The sequence below is a fragment of the Haliotis asinina genome, chromosome 12 (genome assembly GCF_037392515.1).
Source record: "Haliotis asinina isolate JCU_RB_2024 chromosome 12, JCU_Hal_asi_v2, whole genome shotgun sequence".
Classification (NCBI taxonomy): Eukaryota; Metazoa; Mollusca; class Gastropoda; order Lepetellida; family Haliotidae; genus Haliotis; species Haliotis asinina.
In genome coordinates, this window is record NC_090291.1 from 18,442,767 (window position 1) to 18,466,452 (window position 23,686).

Here is a 23,686-nt window from a genome sequence, read left to right on the forward strand (position 1 = left end):
AATGTTGCTGATGCTTCATGCCGTTAATGCACAGAAGTTTGTAACGTTTAAACTTGAAAGTATTTCAATCTGAAACATGAATCTGATGTAGTGTTGTATGATGTTGTGCACGTGTACCTTCACAATTCATCACCGGTTCTGCATATGTCCCTGATAATGTTGGCTGACTACACATATTCACAGTAACTAATTCCGTCATTCCTAATCACGAACTATGTGACACAAAAACATACCTTCACAGATAATGTCAGGAACTTCCCATTCGCCAGTTTTCAGACATATGATTCTGTTTGAACCGGAAGCATGTCCGTATCCTGTCACGCATGCGTATGTGGCGATTCCGTTCAGCAGACTGGAGGAGATGGTGACGGTAGCATTTTCTACACTTGGAGCGGACCCACAGTGAACTGTGGACAAAGCATAGAAGCAATAGTTACTGTACTAAGTCATAAACACGTAATGATGAATCAAATGTATGACATCCCCACCATACTAATGTTTTCCTGTATACACTGGCTTGACACCACCGAAAACAAGATAGCAAGAAACACGGTATAGACTGCAAGTTGTAGTCCTGAAAGACCCTCTTTTGTTGTAGACATGATATGATTTTGTTATACCTTTGTTCTATTTCTCCCCAAACTGAATAATGTGACATCTGGAAGACAGGAGGCCATATGCTTCAATGACAAATGAACTTGTTTTTCCACATGGATAAAAAACACGAACATCTGCAGTGAACTGTAATGTGAAAATACTCATATCGACATGGTGAATGGAAAGTCTTTTTTCCAATATGAAACATAAAAACTAAAGACAAATATACATTTGGGACTGTATGCACATTTGGGACCTATTGTAGTTAATGTACTTGCCAACATCGCTCAACTTACCGCACTCTAGAACACCAGCTTTCCAAACCGTTCCAGATTCAGTGATATTGAAACATAGCAAGTATGTATTGAACACTCTTCCTTTATGACACACAGCTCCTGCCGTAAATGTATTTCGGTAGAGCACAGGCTTAAAGGCGTCATCCCAAGTAGCGGTAAAGTTTCCATCTGTTGTGTACAACCGGTTCCAAACCAGGCACTCAGTGGACGGTAGGAGGTCATCAAATGTTTGATGAACATCCGCTACCCAGCGACTTCGAGTCATTTGTGATGTCGTAGCTGTGGATGGTATTGAATATGTGCTTTCAGTTCGGGAGCATATAAATTGTTAGGTGTCATATTTTGCCACGACTGGTAGATACTAAAGTTTGATAACGAATTCACCTTCAGGTCTTGTGTTGCTTTGAACACAACTGTTTGGTGATTTATGATGTATTAGAAGTGGTATTTATAATCTGAATACATTTTATACTTTTACATACAATTTAAGAGACCAAAGAGCCGAATAATTACATATGTACGTCTTTCGTGGATATATAATGTACAAATCTTTCATGGATATATAATGTACAAATTCATTACCTGAAAGGTAAGTTTATCGAAGCTTTCAAAAGGTATAACTACAGTATGTTCGTGTGAAACAATGAAGTGTACATGTGGCATCTTGCCACATGTATGTTTCAGTTTGCTGTTCTGTCAGTAATATTCCAGCTGTATGACAATGGTTTGCAATGGTCTGTCTAGACCAGACAGTCCTGTGATTGACATACATGGGATACGACAACATGCATCAACGACGTCAGCGTGCCTTGTCACCAGATCCCCTAAGTCCTAAACATTGATTGATGAAAAGCACTTTGGATCTACTCGGATTCACATCCATTGCAATGGTATCGTCCAAATAACGGAAACTTACTACCATATTCTCTGTACAGATTCTCTGCCTACTGGCAGTGGCATCGTTTTAGTTATCAACAACTGTGTAACAACACATAAATTATGAGACATCTTCTAATACTTCACAGTGTGAATAGTCCTCATGTTCACTCTACTTCTGGCTGGTGGCAATAGAGAAGAAAGAAGTAATACCGATTGCTCCAAATTCGTTTAAGTCCATAAATAAAGCTTCAAACACACAATCACCCTATGTATACCTTTGAAGACAATATGACTTGCTCATATTTAAAAGTCTTTCCTGTACTTTCGATGTATGTATTCCAGTACATTGTTTCCAAACAGGTTTATCGTTTCCAATACTGTGATGTTAGTCGTTATATACTAGCATGTGTTGAAATGTAATCTTGTCAATCATATGAATACATATGATAAACCCATTTAGACAGTATGTATACATCCATGGGGCGAAAAGTGCCTTGCCACCTTGTCTTATGAGAAGGGCAAATTTTCTCTAAGGATAGAGAGATGCCTGTCACGTATCACAATATTATCATTTCCATGGACGGTGCCATATAATTCTGCTTTTCAAAACACTTCCATCCTCAGGACACATTTTGAGGCCGTATAAGTGGAAGACAATTGCTTTGTAAAGCATGTTTCGTGTGTTTAGAGTATCTGTTTTCTGCGCTTTTTTGTATCAACAGCCTGTCACCGAGACAACACAAGACACCACGTAGCCAATGTTCATGTCTATGTGCCCCGTGAATGTCCGGGTAAGGACTGTTCTTCAGTAACCTATGCTTGTTGCAAGAGGCGACTAACGGGTCAGGCCCACCGACTTGGTCGACACATGTCTTCGTATTGCAGTTACTTAGATCGATGTTCATGCTGTTGATTATTGGATTTTCGGGTCCAGACTCGACATTTACACACCGCCGCAATGCAGCTGGAATACTGCTTGCTGAGTGCGGCGTAAAACTAAACTCACTTTCTCTGACGTGCGAAACTGACTTACGACATGTTTCTGGGACGTCACAAAATTCGTACTGACTAGCATTCGCAGCATTCGTATAACACCAAGGTTGACTCTGAGAAAGTAATGGATTGCGACAGTAGTTCATGCCGTGCCAGAAGTTAGAGAAATGGTTTCTCTGTTTGAACGGGATTATTCTATTACTCCACGCAATACACCTGGCTCCAGATGACGTTTTCTGTATACTCCCTTTGTATGTTAAGCCTTTGTCGTCTTGCATACACATCAGATCTGAAAATTCATGGGAATATAAAGTGTACTTAGACTGGTATTTTGGTCATTCGTTCAGCATTCTAGGATAAGGGCATCCTCTGTTGCTTTACAAACACACCTTCCTGTGTGTACCTGTAACGTTTTATGCATGAACTGGCGTTCTCTTATTTGTTTTGTGTCTTAAATTACAGGAGATATGTGTCACAAAGATATACAGTTAATATACATAATTCCTGAGTGAATCAGACATTGTACATAATTAGGAATTTTTTTTGTAATTATACAATGTACATACTTACTGTTTATACATACATGTATTTCCTATAACATATAGAGAATCTCACCCAAGTGTCGACTGATGTCAAATATATCAACACGAGTTGAAAGTAACGTATAGCCTATGTGTTTGCCTTTATCAACGAGTGCTGATATAATTGATATCAGTAGACACGAGAGTACGATTCTGTTTATCATCCCCAATCATTCCCCATTAGTTTTCAATGTAAATCTCTGAACACAGCACTGCCATTAGATTTGCACTGAGGCGATGTCACAGCATTGTGACTTCATCAAGTTCATGACGTCATAACATTGTCAGTGCATTGTGCAAAATCCACTGTCAGAACGATACTCTTAGGAGATATCGTTACATACAAGCCATATCTCCTGAGGAGCACAGTTTTGGATGATAAATGTACGTGTTATGCGTCAGGTAATGTGTGCTGACTGGTTATTTGTTTAACGACGCACTCAGCAATATTCCAGCTATATGGCGGCGGTAAATAACCAGGCCTGGAACAGACAAACAAATGATCAACACCATGAGCATCGTTCTAAGCAGCTGGGACACGATGACATGTGTCAAAGAAGTCAGCGATTCCGGCCACGGTTTGTTAGTAGGAATAAACTCACCGCAGGACCGTAGGGGACAATACTGCCACTCTACATCCGGATTGATGGTGTAGCACCAGAGTCCATGTTTTCCTTCGGGATTCCTGCAGTAGTTGGCGGCGTCCTCAAGGTTGTCATCCGGGAACTTTGATATGTCCGTGTGGGTGTGCGCATGCGGGGTCTGGGAATCCCATCTTTGACAAGGGATTCCTGTCACTGTCACGTTTAAATGCCCCTTATAGTCGGTTTGTTTTGATTTGCGAAAACACTCTAAAGCTGTAAAATACACAAATGTTTGACAGTGAGTTACGTGCACACTACCGATAGAGTATCATCAGAACATAAGTGAACAAGTGCATTGATGAATACGTAACAGATTTTTATCGATAACCATTGCTTCTTATTCTATATACAACCTGATGAACTAGCAAGCATTAAAGAACGACTAAACTCAGTTTTGTGGTACTCTTTTTATCAATGCATATGAAAGACTTCTGGCTAGTCATAAACGGAACACCATGCTTATTTTAAAAAAAAACCATGTGGTTAATTAATACCAAGCGCTTAAAAATTGCTAAAATGCCGTCTGCTTCTCTCTCGCCTACAAACGAAATCACAGACAGGTTACGTAACTCTATCGCCAGAGCGATGTAGTGACGTCATAGAAAAAACGATTTTCAGTTAGTTGTATAGAAAATGAGTAGGAAGCTCGTTATTTTGCTGATTTCTCGACGTCACCAAAGACATGCCGAAAGGTTGTGTTGCCGTCAATTGCTCCTTGGGGTCGGGTGATGGTGTCACTATGCACATATTTTCACCGGACCCCGTAGTTTGTGCTTAAATTGGTTGCTTGTGTGTGCGAAGCGAGCGTTCATCGAGTTTATAAAATCAAGACTGCTTACTATACATTTCTGACCAAAAGGAATTTGCATGAATATAACGCTTTCTTCCTCGGAAGCGAGGTTGTTGTCGAAGTGACAATATTATCGTAAGTAATATTACATTGACCACCGCCTCGCTTCCAAGAGTGAAATTGTTATGTTTATATGCAGTGTCATGTAAAATCCTAATGTCCATCAATAAAATACATATTTTACCACCTTGTCCGAGGAATGTATCCATCAACATCCACAAAAACGAGTGATCTATAATATCATCTACAGATTTCCAAAGTGATGGGTCTTCATTTCAGGTTTTTCACATTGCAGTGCAGTGTCATTGGTCACCCAAGATAGCACACCTGGCAACTAACTGCATAATGTGCGCCATTCTTTTAAAAAAGTAATTTAGTTAGCCAATAATGAGAAATCAATCAATGTATTGGCGGTTAATCCTTTGAAAGGGGGGTGTTGTTTTTACATAGACGCAGACACGACAGATTAGTATATGTACATACATAAACGCTACCTTTTGACAAATTCCCATTTGAATCCATATAAAAGTATTTAATCAATCAGCATGTTATCGGTTAAACCGATCCAGACACAAGAAATGCCAAATGGGGACCTTTGTCGGGTAATCTAAGAGGCTACCACTAAGTATACTCTGTTATAAAATCATTAACTGAGCATCAAGTGAATGATGACAAATAACGTGTAGGTTTATACGACCTAACACGGATTACAACCTAGCGACACCAAGTGATTTTGACAGAATCGTCTATGAAAACACGGGTTGTAACTCGACAACTAGGCAAAGCAGGAGACTAAAATAAATGATAGTAGATTGTGAGAACACACAGCTTTCATTTTTCACAACAGCTGTCTCGATTTCAGGTTTGTACAAACCTGTAAACGAAATAGTTTACCCACTGAAATGCAGATGAAGTCTGCATAGACCCTCATATCTGTACCTACTATTACGTCACGGAGTCGCACCGCTCTGATTGGTTGAAATTTCGTTTGCGGCTGAGAATTGTGCGCTGTTGTCGAAAAGGCCGATTTAAGGTAATTCAAGATCGAAATGAGCAGTTTTAATGACGGGGTGTCATTTATAACGATGTCAATGAGCCATTTATGCATTTGCACCCCACAGAGTATATGTGATCTTTAAACTCTGACACGTCGTATAAAGAATATATCTCATGAAGGAGCAAGGCTTAGCTCTGAAACGTCGTATAAAGAATATATCTGATGAAAAAGCAAAGATAGGCTCGAAAAGGTTGTATAAAGAATATATCTGACGGAGGAGCAAGGATCAGCTCTGAAACGTCGTATAAGAATATACCTGAAGAACGTGCAAGGATAAGCCCGGAAACGTGTCATAAAGAATAAGTCTGATGAAGGAGAAAGGATAAGCTCTAAAACGTCGTATAAAGAATATATCAGACGGAGGAGCAAGGATTAGTTCTGAAACGTCGTATAAAGAATATATATAAGTAACAGTTGTTATCAATAAAAGGCTGTCGTGTATTCATGTACATAACGAATGTGTAAGAACCTTGGAGTCAGCTTTGTGTGCAAACTCTTTCCACGTTGTCACAACCCCCAGTGTACAGTACACAACTCTGTGCACTTGAAAGAACCCACGAATCCGTTGGTATATGACCAGATGGTGGCCACATGAATACGTGCATATACACCTAGTTGCGGGTACAGCAACATCCAGTAAGCCTTGACAAAGTACTGTGACTATGTGCCCCAGTCCACCCAGCTGTTAATGGTTACCTCGGTTGGATGAGAGAGCCACAAATAACTCGGTGGGCTTAGAGGCAGCAAGAGTTGTAAATTACCCAGGGAACTGAGATTGATAATACCATGGGCCCGAAGTGTTTCCCCCAGCTCGTCGCCTCTGTGAGTTTGGGATGTACGGGACATGCCAGGGTCCAATACTCGTATCATAGTCGTATGCCATCTCGTCCGTGATAACTGAAGAAATTTCCCATTTTGTTACAGTATAGAATTCTTCATACTCGATAACGGGAATGTCTGAATTGAAGAGAGTGAGTGAGTGAGTTAAAATTCAAAGTCACTTTGGTAATATTTCAACCATATCGTGACAAAATAAACGGGCTATCGGGGGGGTGGGGGTGGGGGTGGGGGTGGTTGATCACCATACAGAGACAGTGAGGACTTCGAGTATTTTTGCTGCTTCATGAATAGCGACACATGACACACATTCTTACTGGTAGTTACAAGACGCCACATTCGTTACTGTACTACAAACAAACACATGGGTACCTCAACCTATGGTCCTCGAGGGACCAGCGAACAACGTATTTATCTTACCAAATATCTCAATGTTAATGTCGAACCGTTTGAAGAATGGTTATCGGATCGTACACTTCAGATTGTGTGAATCAGACGATTCGATCCTCCATCTTGCTGGGGTTTTTTCTCGTAGGTATTGTCTTAGTGAAGTCGCCGCGATGCAGCTCCCCTTCTTAATATTCACAGACTACATTTGAACGTTTTGTAAAAATGTATTCTTTGACAAACAGTCAAATGTTTTCATAACCATTGCTAGAGCTTGCGGACCCCACAAGAAAAATAAATTTAGAGTTATCTCTTCCATCGATTTCCTTTCGCAAAACATCTGTATTTTCCGTGCATCATGCGTCATTTAATGTTATCTGAGATGTAAAAATGTAACTACCACGAAGTACCGAATTAGTTGCTATTGCCAGCGGGAGATATTGCAATGTACCACGTTTGTAAGTGGGGTACATTGAAAATGACAGAAGAGCGCACAGCACTGATTTTTTACGTAGCATTTTTGTTCTCTTAAAATTCGGCTAACTTGTTCATGCAATCGCCACCGACGGAATAGCGGATGTAAATCCAATTAGGGTCCATGCAGGTAGCAAAAACAATGTGAGTCCCCATGGTTCCTACTATTGTCATCTACCTCCTGTTGGTGATTTCCAGCCTGTTGTATTTTGTATTGTCCACAACAGCTGGTAATATTTTACAGTTTTATATTTTATATTCTGTTTCCCTGACAATGTAGTTAGTTTACTGCTCTTTGTTGGCAGTGTTATACTATTTACTTGTGTGTACTATGACTTTATAACTTTCAATTCAGGATATGGCTGACATATTCACATATTTGACTATAAATTTTAACTCACTCACTCACTCGCTAAGATTTAAGTATTTAAACTAAAGGGAGGAGCAAAATATGGACATGTTTCTGTTAAGGTCATTAATAGGTACAACAATGGACTGGTCGGTTGCTGGTGATCTATAGCGCATTTTTATTTTTGATCTCTTGTAATGATAATTATTGTTTTATGAGCACCTGCTAGGTTTACCTTCTCTGTGATACCATAGCATTTTTACTCTACCTCTTCAACAGGTTTTATAGTTAATACACTTATTTATGACAACTGATTGTTCTCGTCACTGTGCGGTTGAAATATTGCCGATGTGACGATAACAACTCACTCACTCACTCAGTCAATCAATCTTGCATTTCATGTCATCCCCTACCAGAGGAACCGTTGCTTTCCAAATATCAGGGACGGTGGGTTAGGCTAGAGTGAAAGTGAAAATATAATAAACACCACAAACAACTCTGGTTACACTAAATTCCAATTCATAACAAAATGGTATTTACAAATGAATCTTAATCTATAACGTTAATAACACCGTATTTCTATGTTTTATTACGAGTTGTAGGCCTCAACTAAGACGTCTCAGATTTTCCCTGTTTGAAGAGGTCGTTAAATGATTCACACTGCATCTGGCTCACTGGTTACAATTGTTATGTGTTTTTTACGCTCATTCAGTGTAGTTCTGTAAAGCACATTGTTTAGTGTGTCTCTTTTCTACGCCATTTTTTAACGGCCTGTCACCGAGACAACAACACAAAACACCACGTAACCAATGTTTATGTCTGTGTGTCCCGTAAATATCTTGCTTAGAATTCAGTAACCCATGCATGCCTGTTGCAAGAGGCGAATAACGGAATCGGATAGTCAGGCTCGCCGACTTGATTGACACATGTCATCGTATATTTCAGTAACGTACATCGATATTCATGCTGTTACTGCATGTAAATCGTGTTTTCTCAAAGGAATCAAAGTATGCACAAGATATCAACATCAGCGGTAAGTGACATAAAGGTATTCACCTTCGTTATACGGCCTCCCATGAACCATGATCTCGCACACGTCTAAGTCGACGGTCTCCTTGAACTTGATGCGTATGCCGACGTATCTCCCTACAGGGAAGCTGGGGCACTGGACGTTTGCGGTCTCTGGTACATAGTTGATGCTGTGTGGTGGACAGGACGAGTTATCGTAGCCATCACGCCATACTGTCACGGTGGTGACAGGGTACTTGTGTTTCGACGCTTAGGGACAGAAAAAATTTCAACATTAAAGCAAATGTATTACGTCATTACCTTCAAGTTGAAGTAGTGTTAACTATAACATAGTGTTAACATATAACATACATGTAATAGTTTAATTCTAATCTAAAAGCAACACGTCACTACCACCAGAGCGTATGCATACAGAAACCTTGGCTTTGGGCGAGCTCTATTTTGCGACCTCACTCATGAGAGTCCCCACAAGTTATCTCTGCTTACAGTACATGGCAAGGATTGGTTGATTGGTCGAGATAACCATTTCAAAACAGCCTCTAAATCCATGATTATTTCTGTAGTCTGTAGTGTTCTTTGTCTGGGAGGGAGGTAGTGGAGATCTAGATAACTCTCTTCTCTGAAAATGTCTTTACCACTGGTGATTTTTTCGGTGATGTTCTTTGTCTGTATCAGTTGAAGAGGTAGGGGAAACAACCCTCAGAAAACAGTCTCTGAATCCAGGAGGGTATTTTGTTTGTCATGTTGTTTACTTGTGGAAAGGTACATGTAGGGGAGGTAACTCTATGAAAACAGATTCGGAATCCACCACTGACGATTATGTGGGCCAGGTTGAACATACGTACAAAATACTAGCATATAAATGTTATAATTGTATTGATATGATTTAACTGTCCATTACATAAAAGCTGGGATAAGATCAGTGAAATGTCTTGACATTAGTAATCAGTGCAATGAATGGGGTGGAATAGGCGAACTTCAAGAGATATACGATCTACAACATTTCATCTATTGATATATTAAAATTTCGGGCAATTGTTTCCAATTTCATCTCTTTTTACTCCTCAAGTTTTCTATTATGGTAAAATGACGTTCTGGTACATTTTTTTCTGGTGTCTAAAACCTTTGGTTTTGTTTTGTCTTTTCTTTCAAATAACAATAAATACTGAGCAACAAAAGATACTCAAATTTCGAAAAAAATATCAAATCTTATAAACGTAAGCGTTCATTGTAATGTCTTCTAAAATGATAAGCAATGTATGATAAACTGCCAGCGTTGCTTTTCCTTTGTTGTTCGTGCACTAGTATAAAAATGTGGGGAAACATACTTTTCATTTACTTTCTGCTGAGTTGATGTACTTTACTTACCAAAATACGTTATGGAAACATCCCCAACCTCGACATCTCTTCCCAGTTCAATAACAAAAGTGCGTTCGGTCACGCCGTGTGCCACGGCACAAGATGACATGTTTCCATCCGTCAGTTGGCAGACGTCCACTGAGGCGTTGGATGCCAGAGATACCGGTTTGTCGTGTGAGAGGTTGTCATCAGCTATGGACAAAAGAACTCATTATATGCATATCTATTCGAGTACTGTACTTGTCTCATAAACCAAATTATAAACAAATTGTATTGTGTTAATCATCCTGATCTTAAAACTTCGTCTTTATGCTTATATTAATTGATTGGCACACTTTATTAACTAAGACTCTTTGTTATCCCCCGCAACACGTTTTGCGAGGGGTATTAAAACGCACCCTGTCTGTCCGTCCATTCGTCCGCCCGTCCGTGCACATTTATCTTTTTCGGAGCAGAATTTTAAAACCATTCAATATTTCTTCACCAAACTTGGCACATAAATAGATCTGGTGGTGTATTAGTGTCATTTGGTAGTTTTGGTATCTTAATTGTTCGCTTTTCCATGGCAACAAGTGTGACTTAGACTGAAATTGGAGGTAATACCGGGCATGAAAAGTATCGATATTTTCCTAACTAACTAATTCAGTAAAATAACTTGTTTTCCGAATTTGCGATTTCTTCACCACATGAACAAATGCTTATCGTGATATTTTCAATACAATTATTTGAATTATGTTTCACTTTGATTAGTTGACAATAAAGAAACTGCAACGGAAAATTACTTATAACCATTTTATATTCATAAACAAAGACTTTTTAAGTACATGACATACATCATCATTTGGCACAAGATAAACAAACATTCAAGCACATATAAGCATTCCATATGCACAGTTTGCATTGTTCAATGACAAAAGTTCAGACATCATTGTGCACCATGCTGTTGTAAAAATCTGTGTCTCTGAAGACTCTTTGTACAATAACCTGATCTGGCGTCTTCAGTTTTGCCCAGCAAGTTCATCGATAGATGTAATTCCTTAACTTAGTGAATGAAGGAGTATAGTGTTTAGCAATATTCCAGCAATATTACGGCGAGGGTTACCAGAAATGGACTTCACACATTGTACCCATTTGGGGAAACGAAGCCTGGTCTTCGGAGTGACGAGCAAACACTTTATCCATTAGGCTGACCCACGGTCCCTAACTTAACGAGAAATCATCATATGATGGGTGATCCAAATCCACAAACAGATGCACATATCGAGCCGTTGTTGGATGTCTAATGTGACCAAACCTCTACGTTGGTAACATCTGCATGGCCCCCGATGTAGGGATCAGTGACGGTACCATATGCCCTTTTAGTTTAAACACTTATTACAACATCGCGACTGGTGTCCGCAACAGTGGCCCTTCATTCATTTGAACGCAGGTGTTGCATCGCCAGTAGATCACACAGAAGGAGTTTGTGTCAAATTACTCGTGCCCATCTGCCCCTTGTTAATAGGAGAAGATCCGGGCTAGAATTGATTTTCAGTCATCACTGCTTGTCGACTATTAGTATTCTGTAGTCAAGCTGGCTGACATCTTTAGCACCTGTCATCGTATCCAAATTGCGTAGATCGATGCTCATGTTGTTGGTCACTGGATTGTCGAGTCCTGAGTAAATTCACAGAACAATACATTTGTGTCATTCTTATCATATTCTGAACGTGATGCATGTCAAGCCTCTTGCCACATGCACTGGGCATTTTGCCGTCGGAAGAACCGTAGCAAAGCCTTGAGGGCAAACCAATGCATCTGACCAAAATGTAACATCCATTTCACTGTGTCTAGTTCACTGACCTGTGCACACGACGGAGCCTGTCCAGTACCCGTTGACGTTACAGGAAGATTGTGTCCGACCGCCTTTGACGCTATAGCCTTCTATGCATTCGTAACTCACGCGTTCTGCATAGCGATTGTGGTGCGTGGTTGACGGACGTCTAGTTAGCATCGAAAAAGGACGTAGAGGTGGTTGGCCACAGTCAACTGAAACACGATATGACAAATGTTGTTCATGGTGAATGTTCATAAAAAGGTTACAAGTGCAACAAAACCCTGCTTTGGATCAATATAAGGCATGTTTTACCTACCTGACGTTATGGGTCGAGCATATACCTCGATCCGACATATCTGCAACATGCCAAGATTGTCTCCAAAATCCGCCTCAAGTTGTATATACTTTCCATACCCAGGGTATCTGTGACCTCTACACGTAGCAACGAACCTGGAGCCCACTGGTATGATGGCCGTATGTTTCATACAAGTACTCCACCTGTGCGTAGGATGGTTCTGAAGCTTCACTTCAAGATTGGGTAGCGAGTAGGCTTAAACAAGTGAAACATGGAGTAAAACAGTTAATGTTGATACGGGAGTGAAATTTCAAGACAGATCTATATTTGTAAGCAAAAAAATCAGTACAGCTTGACGCAGAAATATCTAATAGACGAGAATCTAATGACGTATTTACTGGAAATCCATGCAAAGAAATCACGATTACGGGAGGATAGTTACATACAAATAACAGTTAATAGATAAAAGGACGTTTAAAACATATATCAAAAGACGTACTACTCGATGAATCTGCCAAAGAAAGAATGCAAGGATCAACAACAAACTGACATACTATACATGATTATGGTTTCATAGGTTCTAACAATATCATGCAGGAGTAGGCAACACGTGCGAACACATAACATACACCCGAGAACTTCGTCGAATATATGGCATACGGAACAGGATTGCATGGGGAATAAATTAAATACGAATTGACGAAACACAAGAATTCTACTGGGTACACGATCATAACATGTACACAAATACACGACATACGAAAACAGTTGTACACGCCGGATACATACTCGTGCATGGAGCATACGCGAAACAAATCCGGCATACACACTTATAAGAATTTGCTTCACAGTGTTCCCAACGACACTTTATAGTCCCGTCCACGAATATACAGTTTTATTACACACTGGACAACAATAGTTATTGATAAAGGTACATTTTGAAATTACGAATAATGATCTATATGTTTATTGAGACACTAATGAAATATCAATCATGAAAATACCGATATCCCTAACTAATTTGTTCCATTATAATCGGAATATCACTAAACGAGAGACCAACAGCAAACAAATAATAATATTCTTTGCTCTGCTCTCACCAAAGGCATCGTCCGGTAGTGTCACGGCTACTTGAAAGATGTCATAGAAGCTGCCCAAAGTGACGTTCATATGAGGACGTCGTTCACGTGCAGTGCTGCTACATTCACCGTTGGCAAGACTAACTCCCAGTTTGGTTGGATCCACAGCATAAGTAGCATTGAAAGCAACGTCGGGTGGCAGTTGGAGATGCACAGCTGTAGTGTTGAGGATGTCGTCCAGAGTCGCTGTGGACGTCTGTACTGCGGTGAACGCTGCAACGTCTAGACTGCTATTGGCTACATGGATTAATGAAACTTTTAAAATTATTTCATTCAGAAACGACTTTTTAAAATGTATTAATGTCAAAAAGGCGATAGTGTGGATTAATTTTCTTTTCTCACAGCGGAGGAGGTTGCGAACAATGATTCAGTTAGATAAAGGTGGATCAGTTTTTATCAGAATATAGCCAGAAGCAATGTCAGTCGGACACTATTACCACTATAAATCCATAAGGGATAACCTTCAAACGTTAACAGAATCTTTTATTCGAATCCACGATGATAGATCTCTTACATGCCAAAGGGGCACAACTTGCACAAGGCATTGCGATTTGGACGTGTGGTCCATCCCAATGAAGCCATCTAGACTGTATTTACATTTACCACCCGTTAACATGAAGTAGCTCACTGAAAAATCAAATCATATGTTATTTGCATTCCTAGACAAATCGTGTTGTGTGAGAATAGATGCCCCTCGGTGATTTTCTGGTACTAACAGTTGTTACGTGTTTCTCGAACTGAAACATTACGTCAGCTTTTCTCTATGCACATATTTTGTACATTTGCTTGCGCAGGACGTACCAAAGCATCTATCTCCAACCCACCAGTACCCATATGCAACACTGCATTCAGTTTCTGTTGAGGATACAAGGAAACCATCGGGGCAGGTGTACGTCACCTTGTCTCCGCCTTCAGTTCCAGTAGATGTTATACTGGCGTAGCTCGTGTTAAGCGGAGGCCCACAGTCCACTGAAAACACATTCAACAATGTGCTCTTGTTATTACCAGCAACACGTTTTACGGGATGGGGTGGGTATTACAATTTGCTCCGTCCGTCCGTGCATAAGTCCGTGCAACATTCATCTTTTCCGGACCAGAACTTCAAAACTGTTTACTATTTCTTCACCAAATCTGATCTGACACATAGGTAGATCAAGTGGTATGCTGGTGTCATTTGTTAGTTTTACTATTTCTAAAATATTTCTTGCGTTTCCATAGCAACAAGTTTCAATTTGACTTGGAATTTGATGGTAGTGTTCTTTTCGTGAGCAGAACTGTAAAACCTTTCAATATTTCGTCACCAATCCTGGCACAGAGATTGATCTTGTAGTGTAGTTATGTACCTGGTAGTTTTGGAATTCTGAATAAAATATTATTTTGTTCCCATGGCAACAGTTTCGACTTTGACTGAAATTGGTGGGTGTGCTTTTTTCCCGGAGCCGAACTTTAGAACCTGTCAATATTTCCTCACCAAACATTGGCACATGGATTGGTATGGTACTTTACTGGTTCTTTGTGGGTTGTTCTGGAATTCTGAATAAAATATTTTACGTGTTTCCATGACATCAAATCTGCCTACGACAGAAAATGGTGGTACTGCTATTTTTCGGAGCAGAACTTACAACTGATCTCTTTTTCTCCATCAAAGTTTGCATAAAGATATGTGTGGTAGTGTACTGGTACCTGCTGCCAGTTTTGAATTTCTAAATAAAAAGTTTTTGTACTTCCATGCCAACAAGTTTGTCTTCAACTGAAGTTTGTGGTAGCGATTCTATCAGGAGCAGAACACACCAAAGCATTTGACATCATCATAACTTGTAGACATATTCATGAAAGTAATAGGTGGGAGGTCAGCCTCGCTGACTTACTTGAGATGTCATCGTTTGCAGATCGTGCATACCAATTTTCATTATGTCGTCATAACGACAAAGTGCGGTTTGGACATTTACGTAATGGAAATATGACATAGATATTTGCATGTCACATATATGACTTGCACATAATAACATTCGGGTGTTTAGAAATAAAAAACTATATACAGAACTGTGATCTAACCTGTTTGGTGTTCATAACCAATTAACTATAATATGATGTTCATTCTTGTAATGCCCACTAAATATTTTCATTATTCCCCAATCCCCATTACGCGATGCATTTCTCAAAACCCTTTAACTGATATAAGAAACTATTATGAAGGAACTTACGAGTGCAAACTGGACAGGTTCCATTGTACTTTCCATCGACACAATGCCGCACTAGGTCGCCTGCTGACAGAACGTAGGTGTCTATACACCGGTATTCCACAGTGTTGTTGTCTGGGAATGTCCTGTAAGTATTGGCACATGGCGGAGGCTCACCACAGTCGTTGTGCGGCAGATCTGAAGAAATTTCCATAGAAAAATATTAGTTGTGGTTTAACTTACACCATACATTATTTTCTTTTCATTAGTGAATTTAAATCGGTTGTATGAGACGAAGTTACGTGCAGCACTGAGAAGCTAGTTATTTCTGCAACAATGAAAGCATAGAGACATAGAGACGTTATTGCCTAATCCTGAAACAAACACTGCTTATTTCAAAACGCACTTTGATTCGTGAGAGAAAACAATCAAGTATCACCTTCAATATTGCCGGTTATGTATTCTCTTAAAATGGCGTTTTAGTGGCTGATACAAAAATTCATATGTGTTTGAATTGATGACTGTCTGTAAAGCATACAATTATGCATCTGTTAGAGACATTAGGTCTTCTCCTACAAAGATGCTTGCATATACCCAAAAAGATATCACCTATAAATATGATCAGTCTTTAAGATCAGTGTTTAATGCCATATCTTGAATCTTGAACAGAAAACTCTTTCATTCTGCTGTGAGTCTAAAAGTAATATTGTTTGAAGACTTATTATGTTTCTGATGCTATGTCTAATGTTAAGCATTGGTTAACTTGATGCTTAAAACGAGACTCTTTGTTATCGGCCACTATCTTACACGTGCATTGTAATGCATAGTGCTGGGCACTGAAATGCTTTCGTTATGGGCACTGAAATGCTGTCGTAATGGGCAATGATATGCTTTCGTCATGGGCAATGAAATGCTTTCGTAATGGGCAGTGAAATGCTTTCGTCATGGGCAATGAAATGCTAGAAGGGCATTGAAATGCTAGAAGGGCATTGAAATGCTAGAAGGGCAATGAAATGCTAGAAGGAAATGAGTATGACTTTCACAGGGACATGAACATCATGTTTACGTTGAAATGAAAAATAATGCTATTTAATTACTTGAATGTCCATAGACACTGTTTAATCAATAATTAATGTTTCCAACACTTCACCAATCCCCTCATTGCTCCTGAATTTTATGAGATCAAGCTCCATGACAACTGTCATACTGTGGAATGGTGAGTCTTGTAAGGAAAACTGTAAGATGCAAAAGAGAAATAATTTAAAAGAAAACTTCTTCAATTTGTCGACAAAGACATGCTGTTTTGGTGTAATGTCCACAGCGTGAACAAAGCGTTTCAAAACAGAGAAATCACTATGGAGACGAAATGGTGACACTTGATCTCTTATCAACTCAGAGTTATTTATAATGCATACAAGTAATTACTTTATGACAATCCTTTTTGTCAGATGTGCGAATCATATTTTGTTGTTCTGATACATCTCGTAAACTATTAACAACGTCGTGCATACGAACACAGTTATTATGCTGAATGAAGAATCATGGACATAACGACGCCATTATTTCCATATATGTGGGCAACAGAAATACAACAGTTCATAATCACAGAAGCAAACCTGAAATGCATTGTGTCATATTATCACCTGTGAATAGGTTCAGTTAGGCCTAATCTCTGCATTTCCTGTTTTATTGATTACATCCGACAACCAATCGATTTGCTGGGAAAGGCTCGAGTTGACTGACTGACAAAGCACAGTATTATTCCTGTCAATTGACTAAATTGTCACTTCCCTTCCTGGGTCATTTCTGTACAAAGTATCATAGAGACATATCGATTGCGTTTTCTCGTGTCATGGAAACCAAAGCCATAATCAACAAAACTGCCGAGACAATTTATAGAAAAAGAATATAAGAAAACCATGAAACGTTCAACTGTTTGAAATGTCCGTGATTGAACAAATGACTTGGTCTAAAGAAAACGTCTTCACAAGCTGATCGATGAAGCATAATACAGATGTGTTAGTCTTCTGATCAGCGTAGTGTTGACCTCAGCATTTTTAAACATGCGAAGGACAGATTCGGACGTTTTTGTTGCCAAAGCCTACGTCTTAGAATTATGGTAATTATTATGTATCTCATGGTGACGTTGCAATTAATAGATTTTACGAATGATATGAATACGTTTTAGTATACAAATATTAATTTTCATCAAATGTGTTGTCATGACAACTGACGGTACCTACTATGCAAATACGTTTGTCTGATGAACTTAAAAGATGTCTCCTTTCCAACAGTGGCCTTCAATTAATCCATTCTGAGACAGACCAACAAGTGCGTCACATAGTGACTTGTGGCATACCATGATGTGTATCAGCCAAACCATGGAATCTGATCCTTCGAATCTCTGAAAACTTGAAACGACTACGAAGGTGAAGATACATTAATTTCTAATTAAATATCAATGGTGGTGAGTTCAGTCCCTTGGTAATGTTCTCATTTGTTTCTAGAATGCCATGATTGTATCTGGTATCGAAATCACGGACCTGCGTGTACGTCATAGTAACGTGTTCATCATGTCATCCAAAATGACGTAATAACGACGTCACCGTGTAACGTCAGAGAAATCAGATCACAGCATAATTTTCAAAACAGAAAACATTATTTTTCGCGCCAACTTAACACTTCCTATGATGATGTAGGCACAGTTTCTCTGGATTATGTAACGATCATTCTCAGTAAAAGAAAATCATAAAAAATTCAAATAAATTCATTCAACAATTATTCTGACATGTTATAACAGTGAGTGAGTGAGTTAATATTTAACGTCACATCGGCAATATCTGAGCCATATCGTGACCAGAACATTCAACAATGAAAAAGAGCATATATACATTATAGAAACCTGCCAACGAAGGACAGTAAAACAACTAGAAGATCACAATTTCAATTAAAACTAACATGGAAAGTTAAAACTAATATTCACTATTTAGACAATACAATATAAAATCAGACTATAGATCGCCAACAACAGAAGGTTGATCACCACACTAGGAACCATGGGGTCTTACAGTACCTTTGCTACCTACATGGACCCTAGTTGGATTTACACCATCTCTTCAGCTGCTGGCGATTGTACGAAAAGTTAGCCAAAATTAAAATGGTAAACTTAAATTTACTGTGAATGTTTTTGTACTTACGTACCCTCTCAGGAGGACAATACTTCAACCCCCTTTAAGGATACAGCCACCAACAACTTACATCTATTTACATAACATATTATGCAAAATTCAACTAAAATCAATTTCTTTTAAAAAACCAATAATTAAATGAGAATAGTAGTATAGGGAATGGGGGTTCTGGACCACTTTCAAGAAATGTCTCTACAAAGCCTTATTTACTAAATAAGGCTTTGGTTGGGCCATTAGCTCTTGCTACTATTACCCCTACTATAAAAAAGTTGGCGGTAATTACTGTGCCTTGGTAGGAGGTAATACTGTGCCGTACGGTACGATCAATAATTCTTCTCTTACAAATCCCCTACCCGGCCCATCCCTCAAGTAGTATAAGTTAGGTTCGTCGGCTTTCATATCCACTTTATCTATGTTGTAAGTTTTGACTGACCATATAGGATCGGTGGCTCGCTTACGGCTATCGCCCTCGTGTTCCCCCGGCTGGTATAGATACCTCACTAAGGCCCTATCTGGTATCTGTTTCTCCTTCCCACGCAATGGAGCGGCCGACTCTGCAACTATTGATTTTAGTTTGATAGCGTCTGCCGGTTTCTTACCGGTGAGACGGGTGACTTCATGGTTGATTGCCGACACCACCTTGGGTAACCTCGTGACCCATTCAGTCGATCGTTTTCCAGGGGTGGCCATCTCCCTAGCATACTGATAGCCGAACAAGCGCTCAGCCAAAGTCCTATTAAATCTCTCAACTATGGCTTGGCTGCGATGGGCTCCGGCCGTGCCACGCCTGACCTTTGTATCATGTTTGGCTAGCAGTTGTGACACGGCACCCATGAACTCCCGTCCGGGGTCAACTTGCAGCTCTGTTGGCCACGTCAGCGGACTGCGTTTGTATATGCGTTCGAATCCTCTAGCTACCTGGGCCGAATCTTTCGTGGTCAAGGGTTCGGCTTCCTTGTAACGACTGGCTACGTCCACTACGGTTAAGGCATACTTGTACCTCTTGTCGTGGGGTAGGAACAGTAGGTCTGCCTGGTGAACGCTATTAGGTATGTTAATACCGAACCTCCTTCTAGGCACGTAGCGTGGTGCCGGCAAATAGATCTGCCACAGGGCTTGTTTTTCAAGCCACGCTTTGGCTTCCTCCGGGGGTACTCGCGCTAGTTTAGCTAGTTTATCTACTGCGCTAGCTCCTTTCCAGTACCCACGCGGGCTGTAGTAAATAGCCTCAAATTTTTTCATGTCCATACGCGTATGTGTTTATACCATCAATAGCTATCCAACGTTTCGTGTCCATAGGCGACAGGGACGTCTTGTTTATAGTCAGTCCGTATATCTTATGTCCATCACTTCTAAGTGTGTTCATTTTATGTCTAAAGGTACGGGTCTTGAACAGGGCTTCCTTGAATCTGGCGTGTTTGATGTGTTGTTTCACCACATACTTCTTAACCCCCTTAGCCTTCCGGATCTCACTATTGTCGGCTTTCAGTATGGAGTACATCTTAGGTCTCAAACCTATGTACTCGGCTATGGGCGTGCCAGCACACTCGTCCTTCATCTTACCTAGGACCTTTTTATTTACCGTACTGTGTAGGGTATGGGTCTTAGGGTAGTCGCTGGTGTCGTATAAATCGAGGTGTTTCTTCATGTCCTCGTACACGTCCTCGGTTCGAATCTCCATCAGCAGGGAATCCGTGTCAGTGTACAGCACTTCGCACCTGTCGCCGTACTGTTTCTTGAGCTCGTTGTAGTAAAAGTCGTACATCAGGTGTTTGGATAAATCGAGGATGCTCATCCCCACGTAAACAGGCCGGTTGAATTTTATGTGGCTTTTCTTCATGTGTAGGGCAACCAGGTTGTCTGTGAATATCTTACTACGGTTGAATGCCGGATTGGCTATCAATTTCCTGAGCTTGTCTTCCTCACTAGATCTAACCAGCTTCACGGTCACGCGTTTCCTCAGGTTCTCCATAGTCTTACCAAACACCGAGTTGTTCATGAGCTTGTAGAGATTTTTCTCGAAATCACTGGTGGCTTTTTTTCATAGGTCTGTGTTCATTCTGATGTAGGGCTCCATCCATGGGCTCTGGTCGAACATGAGCACCCTGTGTATTTTGGTCAGCCTCATACCCAACGACAGGTACAGCTGTAGGTTGCGATAGTGAACGATGTACTTGGTCTTATTCATTAAGTTAGGAACGAGTTTTTCAACGTCTGTCACACGACCACCTGACAAGTTATGTTGGTACTCAGACATCCAGTCTGTGTTAACCCTCATACGTTCGGGTGCAAGGGGATAGCTGTTGTGCGATGTGTGTAATTCCTTGGGATACTCTAAGTCAACTTCGAGGATATAACCTTTGTTCGAATCTGGTGCAACCCCCATAACATCAACGTGGGGTACCCATTCGAATCCCCCTGTAGGTAGATACTGACTCATGGCCCAGCCGTACAGGTTGTTTGCGTCGAGGTATAGAATGTGATTGGTTGGTTTGTTAGGATCGTAACCTTTCACGTATTGATTATTTGCTTTCGCGTATCGTTTGGATGCCATGGAAATCCCACCTCGCAAGCCTTTCTCAATGAATAGGTGCATGTCGTAATCTGTGAGCAATTCCAAATTAACTCCGGTCTTTTTAAGCAAGGCGTCCCACGACAGACCTGGGCTGGTGTAATACCATGCGGGGTCGAGTTTATACTGCTTTAAACAGGTCCGCCGAAACGTCTCGAACACGTCGGCTAACAGCAGTACATCTGTCCTCAAGTACAGGTCGTGATAATCACCCAGGTTCTTACAACCCAGTTTATTCCATACGTTAGTCGCGTGCGAGTAATCGTCTCGTGAGACGGACGCCTCATTCAGCTTGCTATAAAAGCAGTCGATAGGAGGTAGTCTGGTCTCGGTGAACTTGGCCCAACTATCCATGTACTCATATGGGTACACACCCTTCCTCATAAGCAGGGGTCTAGTCTCGGCGTCTGTGTATCGATCGGTGATAGGGAAGGTATTGTTGGCCTTGACCAGACTGTCGAGTGACGACAGGAGGAACTGAAACGAGTCAATGAACCTAAGTCCGTTTAAGCTGAAGGAGATGTATCTCTCCATGTTGTTGGGGATGCACGTTATATTACCATCGATTTTCGCGATGGCCTGCATGATCAAGTGTGAGTCGTACCCTCTCAAGTTGTGAAAGACAACGGGGATGTTTATTGTCTTAGGGTTGATTTTAAGCTTGAGGTTGCACGCGTTGTGAGCGGCGCCTCTATACTTACCAGTTATGTGACAGTGATCTCTCACCGAATCACCGTTAAGCGGTGAGTCACACACGTGACACTTAGTGCTACTAGCGTGAGCTAGCCTGTCGGCTAGGGTCATACGCATGGGAGCGATTCTATACAATACATTCCTAATAATTTTTTCTTCCTCCTGCAAACACTTTAGAAACCTTTCAGCCGCGTCAGGCCCCCTATACACTACCGGAGCTTTCGTTTCCCCGTCACAACGGACGACAATGTATCCAAACGAACAGGCTTTATGCTCTTGTGTCTTGTGGGTGAAGCTACCCCCACTAGGGGGTGTGGGGGAATCCCCACCCACAACTAAGGCTTCGAAGTCGGCGTATATAATATAAGGTACAGACATTTGGTTCTTGTGGTTACTGAATTTTAGGATATTTTCACCTTCCTTAGGCATGTCGACTCGTATGGCCGTCTGCCCAACACCTTGGCAATCCTCCCGGTGGGATTCTAATAAATCAGCTCGGGTGAAGCCATGTAGGCATCGTTCACAGAAGTGGGTCTTTTCTCTGTGTGCCGATTGGTCGTGCAACAACCGGCTGAGATGTTTTATCCATGTGTAGTGATACTTTTCACCTCGCTGGATCATGAATATATTGATAACTTGACGATCCTTCACCGGGCTGACCCTGTGTACTATTGTTGTGTTGCCTTCGTGCCCAAAGACATTTATAGCCAGATTATTCTGTTTTTCTACTTTAGTGATCTGGGATATTGGGGTTGGTTCATCTATACCATCCCAATTAAGCCCATCATCTTGGGGATAGCTAGAAAGCCTATCTGAATGAGTGCCAGCTGGAAATAAGGCTGACCTGATAGCTAACCTCAGGCAATCGTTTCCTCTATTCTTAACGTTTACTATAGCATGTTTGTTCCTATAGTAGGGAGGCAAGGCTAGGTATGACCCGCCTCTGAACGGCACGTAGTTAGCTATGTCTAGATAGACATTATCGATTTTATCTACAGCCCACCCGGACCCCAAGTGTGTATAGCGTTCTAGGTATTCTCGTATCTGCTGAAAACTATTATCGATTGATGCGTCAATGGTCTCTGCATGTGTGACGACCTCTTGTTGACCTCGGAAGTAAGGCTGAACATACTCAGTGGTACTCCCAACCTGCTTATCGAGCGACATTTTCACTGTGATCTGAAACTTGATACTTCCTAGGTTATTTAGTTCCTGGTTGACCTTATCAGCTATCAGAGGCTTGATATCTGTAATGTCTATGTTTCTATCAACGTGCATGCGCCAACCTCTCAAATAGTTACCTACAGCGCGCTCAGTGCGCACGAACTGTAGGTCAATAGCTCTATTCTGTCGTAATAATTCTACGAGCTGTGGTTTTCTCATACGGGAATACCCGCCTAAACCCAAATCGTGTGCCTCGGTTTTCAGTTGTTTTACAGTGGGAGGTTTTGCTACGGGGGCATGTGATAAC

General features: G+C 40.7%; 1 protein-coding gene across 1 annotated transcript in view; it reads right to left on the bottom strand.

Moving 5' to 3' along the window:
- The window catches only part of LOC137257402 (uncharacterized), a 28,589-nt gene extending 12,613 nt beyond the window's left edge, over positions 1-15,976 (bottom strand). Inside the window, exons 1-11 of the mRNA XM_067794734.1 lie at positions 15,787-15,976; positions 14,384-14,551; positions 13,544-13,819; positions 12,465-12,698; positions 12,175-12,360; positions 10,342-10,524; positions 9,001-9,222; positions 3,949-4,203; positions 2,806-3,054; positions 894-1,172; positions 234-407 (exon numbers count right to left, since the gene is read on the bottom strand). Of these exons, the coding sequence (XP_067650835.1) occupies positions 234-407; positions 894-1,172; positions 2,806-3,054; positions 3,949-4,203; positions 9,001-9,222; positions 10,342-10,524; positions 12,175-12,360; positions 12,465-12,698; positions 13,544-13,819; positions 14,384-14,551; positions 15,787-15,976 (2,416 nt within the window). The remainder of the gene's footprint in view (positions 1-233; positions 408-893; positions 1,173-2,805; positions 3,055-3,948; positions 4,204-9,000; positions 9,223-10,341; positions 10,525-12,174; positions 12,361-12,464; positions 12,699-13,543; positions 13,820-14,383; positions 14,552-15,786) is intronic.
- Positions 15,977-23,686: the final 7,710 nt, after the last annotated feature.